The 10,599-nt window shown below is 57.9% G+C and overlaps 1 protein-coding gene across 5 annotated transcripts in view; it reads left to right on the top strand.

Annotated features, from left to right (window-relative positions):
- The first annotated feature begins 26 nt into the window (after window positions 1–26).
- ACOX3 (acyl-CoA oxidase 3, pristanoyl) overlaps window positions 27–10,599 on the top strand; it is a 36,958-nt gene continuing 26,385 nt past the window's right edge. Inside the window, exons 1-6 of one of the 5 annotated variants that reach the window (XM_039838016.1) lie at window positions 27–756; window positions 6,247–6,403; window positions 6,836–7,069; window positions 7,928–8,002; window positions 8,492–8,581; window positions 9,095–9,238. In XM_039838016.1, coding sequence (XP_039693950.1) covers window positions 6,260–6,403; window positions 6,836–7,069; window positions 7,928–8,002; window positions 8,492–8,581; window positions 9,095–9,238 — 687 coding nt within the window. In that variant the 5' untranslated portion in view covers window positions 27–756; window positions 6,247–6,259. Of the gene's footprint in view, window positions 757–4,597; window positions 4,751–4,936; window positions 5,144–6,230; window positions 6,404–6,835; window positions 7,070–7,927; window positions 8,003–8,491; window positions 8,582–9,094; window positions 9,239–10,599 lie in introns of those variants that run through there. The other 4 variants (XM_039838015.1, XM_039838014.1, XM_039838017.1 and 1 more) reach the window with 4 other exon arrangements.

Below are 10,599 nucleotides of genomic sequence, written 5' to 3'. Positions count from 1 at the left end.
CGCCGCGCGCTTGGGCCGGAAGTGAGAGAGGCCAGGACGGACCGACCGACTGCGCGCCCGCGTTCGCGCGCTTTGGTTCCCCCGCAGGAGTCCGCTGCGGAATTGCCGGCTACGGCGTTTAACCCTTGCCTTACTCCCCGAGGACCCGTTGCGGGCGCGTGGGTGCCTCGCGATGACACCCGAGCTGAGCCTGGGAGAATTCTGGAGAAATCAAATATGCCGACGTCCGACATCTGATTGTCTCCAGCACTGCTGACTAGTCACGGGCGCCCACGTTTGTGAATATTCTGCTTTACGCCTCTTAGGGAAGCTCCCTCTCCGTCATTTTCGTTCTGAGGGTTCTGGCGGCGCGGCTCCTGCGTCCCGGCACAGCCCTGGGGTGTTTTTTTAGGACAGGTAAAGCCAGATGTCCCCTGCGTGTCCCCAGGAGGAACGGGGAAGGATAAGCACTGCCAGTCTGGGCCAACATCACCAGCACAGTGATGTTCCAGAAACGTCGAGGTGCCTCGTTGTTTTCGTACGTTATTCCCTAGAGTCTCTGTCAGAATCACAGACAAGTGAAAACTCTTCTCAGGTTCTATGCTGCTGGGCCCTTTTGTGGCCCTGGAGCCTCCCAGTGTCCTAGACTTAGTCCTGCTGCTCTGCTGCATGTCATAGTGAGCATAGCAGAGATTGGTCCATCACTGAGCAGAAACCTGGATGCCTAGGACTCTGGAGTGAGAAGTCATAAATCCAGAAGCCAGCGTTTTGGAGGAGGTGAATTTTTCAGTTGGATATGGGCTGGTAGGGCTGGTATTACGAGATATGTCAGTTCCTCGCTGGAAACATATCTATTGAACTAAGAATAGTTGGGCTGCCTCTTGGCCGCCTCCAGGGTCCCACACAGCCTGGTTCCGCCTCCTTTTTTCCCCTCATTTCCTTTTCCTCTCACCCACTAAGCTCCCAACACAGCAGCTATTCTTGGAACTGGCCAAGCTCATTCCCTCATTCCCACGCTGGGCATTCCCTCTGCCTGGAATGCTCATTCCCTATCTTTCAATTAAGAAATCAGATTAAATGTCCTCAGACTGGGCTTCCTTGGCCTCCAGCCAAATGGCCCCCAGATACTTCGTATCTTATTACTGGGTTTGTTTATTTAGAGTTATCTAAACTTTGTGTGTTGTTTCCTCTAGCACACAATCATCCGTACCCCGTGCGGCTTATCACCAAAGCCCTACCTTAGTTTTTGGCGCATAAGAGACACCCCATGATTAATTGGAATGGAATGGTCTCTGAAGAGAGTGTGGCAGGAAAACTGTGTAGATGGCAGGGTTGTCCGGGACCGTCTCTCTGAGGGGATTCAGGGACCCAAACAGACTGCTGGGTGAAAGAAAGCTGGCAAGATTCAGGCTTAGGGCAAGGTTGCAACCTGTGGCCCGAGGTTGGGAGTGGTCTTAATATTGCTATTCTGTAGAAATTTCTGTGGGGATGGAAATGTTCTGTCTGGATAGTGCAATACGTGTTGACCTTGAACAAAGTCAGCCAGATGTTTCTCCAGCAAAACGGGTTTATTCAGGAACAACGAAGCATGGTAATTCAAGATATGTGGCCTAGCGGGCAAACCACAAGATCAGGTCTCCCGGAGCGGTGGGATGTTCTTTCACAGAGGAAAGGTGGGGTTCAGAAGGCTGTCGTTAACCAAGGAAATGGAGTTGCAAGTGTCCTATCTTTTCATTGGCTGAGTCGTAATAGTCTTTCATTGGCTGAGTGGGAAGAAGACCCTCCTTCCAGCTAAAGTAGAACATCTTACTGGTGGGCATGGAAAGTGGTCTTTTTCCTGTTCCAGGTAATTGACTATGAACCGTGGAGTGTGAGAGCTCCCCCTATAGACCCTCCCCACTCCAATTTAAATGAAGTTTCTGTTTATTCTTCACTAATACAGTAGCCACATGTGGCTACTGAGCATTTGAAATGTAGCTAATGCACCTAGGGAACTGAATGCTAAATTTATTTCATTTCAACTAATATACACTTAAAATAGCCACATGAGGCTAGAGGTTACTGTATGGGACAGCGCAGCTCTATAGAGACTTACTATAGGCTGGGTCCTTGTCATCTAAGCGCTGGGACCTGGGTGGAGGTGGGAACGCAGCGGTGGAAGCTTTGGCAGGCAGGCCACATGTACTCTGAGTGTGCTCAGTGCCAGCCCGTCGTGCTGATGGGACATGGGCTCCAGCCCACCCTGGCAGCATCCCTGCCCTTCCCATCGCCTTCCAGGTCCTCAGCCAGAAACGCCCCTAATGCCAGGACTCCTTCAGTATTCAAGCCCTTTGGACCGAATGCGCTGGGTTTGTAGTTTTAAAAAATTCTTTGACTCATGCCAGTAACATTTGCCATGAAGGTCCAAGCTTCAGCTCTTTGTATGTGCACCTCGTACAAAACTAGTACACAGCACAACACTTCCCCGACACTAATCTCAGCTGCCTATTGTCATTTTAGTAGGGGGAAGGAGGTTGGCACTGGGTGCTGGTGACCATGGCAGAACTGTGACAGCACCATACCTGGCACCTGATCATCATGGCCCATCCCAGCCCAGGGACCTGGTGACTCCTTTCCAGCCTTTCTGCGAGAGAAAGGGGGTAAGGAGAGACAAACGGCCAGGGTTTGGGTGGAAACCTTAGTGTTAGCAGTGTGTTCAAAAAAGCGCAGTTACCAGTGATGGCCAATGGAGTGAATGACTAAAAATGAGCAGGAAACGGGCGTGCCACATTTGGAAATGGGTGGAATTGGACAGATGTGAAAATGGACAAGAGTGGGTAGCTAGGGACTGATGGCAGAGGTCCACTAGAGGACGGCCAGGTCATTGTCAGCTGAGTCACTGCAAGAGTTCTCATCCTCCCCTGCCGTCGACACCGGCTCCACTGCAGCTCCTAGGAGCTGGCTCACAAAACGTGTGCAAAGACAAACTTCCTTTCTTTTTCCAAAGTTGCTCCCCTCTGCCTGACTCGGTGGCACCTCCATCCACCCAGGTCCCAGCAAAACAGCCTGGAGGAGTGCTTGACCCCTTCCTCGCTCCCTCGCTCCCCACGTGCAATAACTTCCAATGCCCACCCGATTCTACCTAGCACACTCCCTGTCTCATACAGGTCAAGTGGCATCCTGAGGCCAGGGAGGGGACCGAGTGTTGGGTGTTGAAGGATTGGCAAGCAAAGACCAGAAAGTGGGGCCCGAAGCAAAGCCAGGGCCAGAGCTGGGAACGACAGCCTTAAATCCAATCAGCAGTTCAGGAAACCGAGGACAGGGAGCGAAGTAACGAGGCCAAAGCTTGTTCGGAGCCGCTGGCCCTGCGAAGCCGGGAGAGCGGAGGGGGACACACTCGAGCAAAGCAGGGAGGAGAGAGGAAGAGGAAGAGGAGAGCCCAGTGCCATTGCGAGGCGAGCCCGTCTGCTTCGTGTGCGGTCTCCACATCCTGTGTGATGAAGCCCCGTCTGGTAAAGAACCAACACTTCCGAGTCCAGCGCCCAGTGCGCGCCAGGCTTGCCTGAGGCCTTCCCGCCTCTCACCTGCATCAGGTCACAGGCTGTTTCTTCATCCTCACCGGGCGGCCTGCCGAGGTCTGCTGGGAAATGCCTTTGCAGTGGACTCGACTGATTGCCAAGCAGAAAGAATGTTTTTCTAATGTCAATAAAACATGTGAACCAGACATACTGTCTAGTGGTTATAATTTTGGAAGAAACTGTGACCTAAAGGTGTGAATTCTGTAAAGAATGGATTATTTTATTACTCTGAAAAGTATCTCCAGACATCTGAAAACCAGCAGCATGTATTTTTATCAGCCTGATATTATTCGCTCTGCATTGCCGGGTGCCTGTGGACTCGGGGAGCCCTTGCAGTAACGCCACAGCCCCCTGGCTGGAAGCACCGCCTAGGGGTAGGACAGTGTGGCACACGCGGACCCTACCTAGTCCGTCCATCCGTCTCTTTCTCCTTTTGCAACAGGAAGGCCCCGCTGATGCCCCAAATTATGTCTGTTTGGAATGAGTTGCGACCGTGAAGGAAAGTGTCTGGGAATGAAGGAGAAGGGACTTCAGTGTGGGAGCGTCTGCAGCCAGACGTCCTACCAGCATGTCGAACTTAAGGCAGCTCTGAAATGGAACGTATCTTTTGCTTCCCCATGACGTCACTGCCTGTCCTCCAGGTCCCTTCAAGTGGAAAACTTTGGACTCCTCTTTCTTTAACGTGGGAAATTGCCAAGTCCAGCCGATTCTATCTCGGTGGAGTCACGCGATGTGCGCGTCTTAGTTCGGGGTCCCCCAAACAGAGCCTCCGACGGGGCTTTGGGCGCGGGAGCTTCAGTGCGGAGTGACCCCCGGCGCAGGCGTGAGGCAGTGGGGCGTAGGGGGGCTGCTACGGACTGCCGGGGCTCGGTCCCCGAGCGCCACCGACCCCATGGGCGCGCTCAGTGACTCGAGGACGCCCGGCGCGAGGCCGCGATTCCGCAGCTCTGGAGCGGGCCCCGGAAGCGGCGTGTTAAACCAACATCCGGGGGGGCTTCTGCAGCGGGGTCCCCCGGAGGAGCGCCAGGGAGCGTCCGGGGGCGGAGGGAGTCGCCCCGGCGCGATGACGTCAGGGGCGGGGACGGCCGGGCTCTCCTGGGCCGCGCGCGCCCCGCTCGCCCCCGGACGTCCGTCGCGTCCCGCAGACGCTGGCCGAGCACCTGCGGTGTGCGCGCAGCGGGCCGAGGCTCCCGCGGACGCGAGCGGCCGGCGAGGTGAAGCCCGCTGTCCGGGGCCGGGGGCGGAATGCCCGGGCGGGGGCGAGGGGACGACACGCCAAGGGCCCGGCGGCACCCTGCGGGCACCCCGCGGGCACCCGGGTGCTGTGCGCGCTCTGCGGCCGCGGAACTGCCGCGCGCACGGCAGGCCAGGGCCGGCGGCCGGGAGGTGGAGCTGCGGGACACTGGGGTTGAGGACGCTGTCGCCGGAGGTCACGCACGGGATAGCTGGCACCCAGCGAGAAAGCTCAGAGCCGCATTTCAGTCACTTCTGCTCAGAGAGGAAAGTTGGCGGAGGGCGACTGTCGCCGCGGCAATGACAGGGGAGCCGCAGTTCCATGGCGGTCCCAGCGCCTCCTGTCAGTGGCGGCGGTGTAGACACCGGGCACAGTAGGTCCTCACTTAGGGTCGCGCATAGGTTCTGCGACTTCAAGCCCAAGGACCGGACGTGGAGGGAGAGTTTCCCCGTGAGCCTATCGGTGTTCCTGAGAGTTAAGTTTCGACGCATCTCGTCCACCTGGTAGTGGAACAGCGTCGACGGGAGGGTGTTAATTGAGCGCCTGCCATACTAGACACTAGACGAGGCTCCCGCGTTGTCACCACTCCCAAGGCACAGAGGGCGAACGGACTTGCCAGCTGAGCAGGCTTCTTCACCCCGATGTTGGGCTCTGTCGCGGGGAGGTCTGGCTTCAGAATCCTTCCTGGCACGAGCTACACCGTCCTGCAGTGACGTTGGTGACCTCGGGTGGCATGGGGCGGTGGGGGACTTGCTGCTTAGGATCATGAGATTTGGGGTCAGATGTGCCAGATAACAGCCGTATGACCTTGGGCAACTGAGTTCACTCCAACAGGCCCCGGTTTTGTCATCTGGAGATGAGGTCGGTGAACACTCGGGGTCGCAGGCACACCCACCTGCGCTCAGAGACAGACTCGGTAGGAGCAGAGAGAAATGAGAGGGTGCAGCAGGCACTGGAGAGGTGCAGAGGGGGGGGCTTGCAACTAATCGCTCGTGGGGCATGAGGGGGGAGGGGACCTCCAGGATGACACCCAGGTGTGTGGCTCCAGGTGGAACTGGCCTACAGGAGGACAGGCTGGGTCGGGGGCGAGGCGAGTTCAGTGTTGAGTGTCCAAGGTCCGAGGCCTTCCGGAGCAGGAGGGCAGGGGCACGCAGCAGACTGGCAGGCGAGCACGTGGGTCTGCACGTGTGGGCTTGGGCGCCCTCCCTGCCTGGAGGCCACAACCTGTCGACTTGGCACTTCACTGGCCCAGGGCCCTTTGCTCTCGTCAGCCCCCTCATCTCTGCTCAGGGGTGAAAACCAGTTCTCCGTCGCCTTCTGCTTGGGGGAAATGGGCGCTAGCTCTAAACGCCACCCTCTTTTGCTGACCCTTTGGAGTTATTCTTACTTGGAACGCGCGGCACCTACACAGTGGTTGGCGGACAGTGTGAGCAGAGAGACTGAGATGCGTCGACTCGGGTTGTGTGTTCGGTGCAGGTCGACATCAGCGATGGCTCCCCCTTTGGAAGGAGGCACGGATGCACTGTTCCCAGATGTCCCCCGGGGACCCCTGCATGCCTTCCGTGCCCGCGCGTCCTTCAGCTGGAAGGAGCTGGCACTGTTTTGGGATGGCGAGGACGTGCTGCGTCTGAAGGTGAGGCCAGGCCAGGCCGTGCGGTGTCGGCCGGGCTGACCCACAGCGGGGTCTGCTAGGCGTCCCCGTTCATGGGCAAAGATGGAGCTTCGTGCCCTTGGCACCCCACGGCCTCCCTGGGCCTCGTCACGGCCTCTCTAAGGGGTGGCTGGTTCTGGGCCCAATGCAGGCCTGTCTGCTCTCTGCATCCTAGGATGGCGAAGCTTCTGGGAATTGCCCGGGAATCCGGGAATGAGCACAGACTGTCAAAGCTTCCGAAGCCCCAGGCCCCTCTGCTTTCAACCCAGGACTGTCGCCTCCTTCCTGGGTTTCTGGGTTAGACTGTGCGTTCGGTGTAGCCAGCGGCCTTGAGAAAACTGGTCTGAGTAAGAGCGTACTGGGGTTCCGTGCTGGGCCCCCAAATCGGCCGTTCCCTGTCTCCTGCATTTCCAGAAAACCATCTTCTCGGCTTTGGAGAACGACCCCCTCTTTGCCCCGCCCCGGGAAGGCAACCTCCCCATGGAGAAGTACCGGGAACTGAACTTCCTGCGCCTCAAGCGGGTCCTCGAGCATGACTTCCTGCGTGTGGACGAGCTGCTCGAGAGCCCCCTCAAGGCCCTGGCACTGATAAACTGTCTGGGCATGTATGACTGGTCCCTGGCTATCAAGCTCTTCCTGCACACAGTGGTAAGCGGGTGGCACGGGACAGAGGAGAAACGCCAGCGTCCACGCTCCCCCTGACGCCTCCAGGCCGCTCTGGGCCAGGGCCGGCGGGGTGAAGGACGCCAAATCCAGAGCTCGGTTTGGTGGCGGTCAGTGTTTGATTGCTTTTGAAGTTGTCTGGGGAGTCATATGCATTTGGGGAAATGTTCGTTTAAGGAGATTTCTAAAAATCGTGTGGGAAACAAAAGCAGATCTTGTGGTTTTTAGTGAGAAGGCCAGTTTTGTTCACCCGTATGTGCACATTGGCACACGCGAGTCCTTGATCAATGTAGTGCTTATGGAACTCAGAAAGAGAGAGAGAGAGAAACAGCGAGAGACAGAGACACAGGGATGGGAGAAAAGGAGAAGCGGCCGGAGCAGAGGCCGGAGTTCCCTCTCGTCTCTAACACGCGGGTGGAGGCGAACTTGGAGGAGGTGGCCTCAGCTGAACCTGTGGCCCGTCCCTTTGTCGTCTGATGGAAAGATGGGCTCACTTCGCCCCGATGCGCCCTCCCTCCCTCCTCTCCTGTCCCCCCTGCTCTTCGAAGACCCTCAGGATGTCTTTCGGGCATTTCAAGTCCGAGCTGATTCTGTCGAACGTACATAAGCCGCTTGGGACAGGGACACAGCTGCCCCACTCCCGCAAGCTCAAGGCAGCCGTGTCCCTGGGCTTGGACGCTCGTGTCATTAGCTTCTCAGGGCTGCACCCTTCCCTTCCCGTCTCCGAAATGGTGCGGTGGTGCCCAGCGGGGGGTGGATATTGAAGAGCACGTCACCTGTGGCACCCTAGTGTAGCGACACTCATTCACCCCACCTGCTTATGTGGTGACATTGTATTTTCAGGTTTTCGCATTCGCGATTTACAGCTCCGGTTCCGAAAGGCACTTCAAATACATTCAGAAGGTTTTCAATCTGGAGGTAAGTTTAGGGCCATGGTGACTCGCGAGCCCACTGTCTCTTGGCTGTTGTCCTGAGGGGCTTGTAGAAGGGGCAGCCTGCAGACGGGTCCCCAAGGGGTGATGCTTACCTACTTCATGGTGTCCTTAGGCTTCTCGCTGAGAAGCAAGTGCTGATCCTGACAGACCTGTGTCTGCCAAATTCCTGGCACTGCAGGAATTTAGCTGAGGCCTTCGTTCCCGTCCTCTGCCTGGGAGCAGTCTGACCACCATGCTGACTTGGTGAGGCCACTGGCAGCCCAGCCTGTCCGACCTGCTGCCCTTGCAGGCCGAGCGGCATGGCGTTCAGCACGGCGGGGTGACGCGGTGCTGTCATTGTTGGCCAGACAGGAGGAGGCTGGGGCTCTAAGCCGTGCCTGCAGGCTGCCAGCCCACAGGGCAGGGCCGGCGGGTCCCTCCAGGACGGAGGAAGAGCCTTCCCACCTGACGTCGTTTCGTGCTTCCCTGTTAGATTTTTGGATGTTTTGCTCTGACCGAGATCAGTCACGGGAGCAACACCAAGGCCATCCGGACGACCGCTCACTATGACCCCAGCACCGAGGTAGGCGCCCCCTCCCCGTGGCCCTCTGGGCTCCGAGCACGTGACGCATGGTGTTGTCACGAGCGAAACGTGACACAGGCGCTGGGAAGCGGGCGTCCCGGAGACGTAGGCCTCGAGAGGCAAACCTGTCACCCCCGGAAATTGCGTTCATTCGGGGTCGATGGGGAACAGGGCCACAGCAGAATGGGGCTGGCGGAAGTCCACCTGACGGGGGTGGTCAGGGAGGTGACACAGCGGGGGGCGTGGCCAGCTTCCAGGAGGCCTTGTGTGTATTTTATTGTGCGACGTTTCGGTCATCGTCCTCCACCGGAAGGTTCCGCTTTAAGTCATGGGAGCCAGGAACACGCTCTGCTTCCAGCAGGGCTGCGGGGTGCGGGGGGCAGGAGGGGCTCCCAGTAGGTGGGTCATTAGGTCAGTTCCTGCTCTCGCCTCAAGGGTTTTGAACAAAGAACGTGGAACGCGTCAAAAACGGAAGGAACGTCTTCCGATCGTAGCTTCCTTCTCCCCGTGCAGGAATTCATCATAAATTCCCCGGATTTCGAGGCTGCCAAGTTTTGGGTTGGGAACCTGGGCAAGACGGCTACGCACGCCGTGCTGTTCGCTCAGCTGCACATGCCGGGGGGCCAGTGCCACGGCCTGCACGCCTTCGTCGTCCAGGTAGGGGGGCCAGTGCCACGGCCTGCACGCCCTCGTCGTCCAGGTAGGGGGGCCAGTGCCACGGCCTGCACGCCCTCGTCGTCCAGGTAGGCGCCGTGGCGGGGAGGAGGCAGGTTTCACCCCGGGGGACGTTCGGCGGTGTCGAGGCATCTTCATTGCCAAGGGCGTGGGGGTGGGTAAAAGTTTTGTGGCATCTAGTGAGTGGAGACGAGGTACGGCCAGACCCCTACAGTGACAGGACAGCCCCAACCGCCCCCAAGAAAGAATCGCCCAGCCCCAAATGTCAGGGGTGCCGCGTTGGGAAGCCCTGGGCCCCAGTCGTGTGGTGCAGGGTCTATCTGTTCCAGCAGCCACACTAGATGACCTCAGACGCTCGGCACAAATCCTGACTGCTGGCCCGTCCCCCCAGGACTCCGACCTAGCTGGTCTGGGGTGGCATCCTGGGGTTCTGATGTGAAGCCCGTTCCTGGGTCGCAAACAGGAAGCCTACTGCCCAAAGGGATGGCGCTTGGGACCGACGGCCAGGCAGGGCCTCCCACCTCCCCAGAGAGACTCATTCCCCGACTGCCCAGGGCCACTGTGGCGTCTTCAAACCTGGAGCTTCCAGAAGCTTTTTCAGACCTTTCTGTCTCAACTGACTGGATCCTGAATGACACCCCCAGCTCACCCCACTCTGGGGCTTTCGTTTTCTAAGACTTTCTGGTGGGGGCTCTCGTGAGGGAGGGCAGTCATCGTGTTTGTTTCTTTCAACTGCGGTAAAATTCACGTAACGTGCAGTTAACCATCTTAAAGCATTTAGCGCGTGCACAGTGCTGTGCAGTCACCTCCTCTCGTTTTGAACGTGTCATCTCTAGAAGCACACCCCCTCCCCTTGGAGCGGTCACCTCCATCTCCCCTCCCCCAGCCCCTGGCAGCCACAGTCCACTTCCTGTCTGTGGATTTGCCAGTTCACCGAGTCGTAGCATGTGCCAGCATCCTCTCCCCGCCACCCCCTTTTAGGCTGAACGATCCATTTTCTGGATGGGCCACAATTTGTGTACCCATTTGTCGACTGATGGACATTTGGGTTATTTTCGCCGTCTGGCGGTTGCGAGTGAGGTCGCTATGCACGTGCGTGTGTCCGGTGCCCATCTCGGTTCCTTGGGGTGTTCGGTGACTCTGAGCTCAGCGTCCTGAGGCGCTTCCAGACTTCGCCGCGGTCTCCACCCCCCTGCGATCTCATCGGAAGGTTCCGGTTTCCTCAAATCCTCACCAACGCCGCTGCCTTTCTCTTCTTAAACACCCCAAGGGGGACGAGGTGGTATCTTGTGGTTTTGGTTTGTATTTTCTTAGTGACCAGGAATATTGAACAACTTCTCGTG

The sequence above is a fragment of the Pteropus medius genome, unplaced genomic scaffold (genome assembly GCF_902729225.1).
Source record: "Pteropus medius unplaced genomic scaffold, Ma_sr-lr_union100, whole genome shotgun sequence".
In the NCBI taxonomy this organism is placed as follows: domain Eukaryota; kingdom Metazoa; phylum Chordata; class Mammalia; order Chiroptera; family Pteropodidae; genus Pteropus; species Pteropus medius.
The sequence above is the reverse complement of the archived record's forward strand: the minus strand, read 5'-3'. Positions and strand labels throughout refer to the sequence as shown.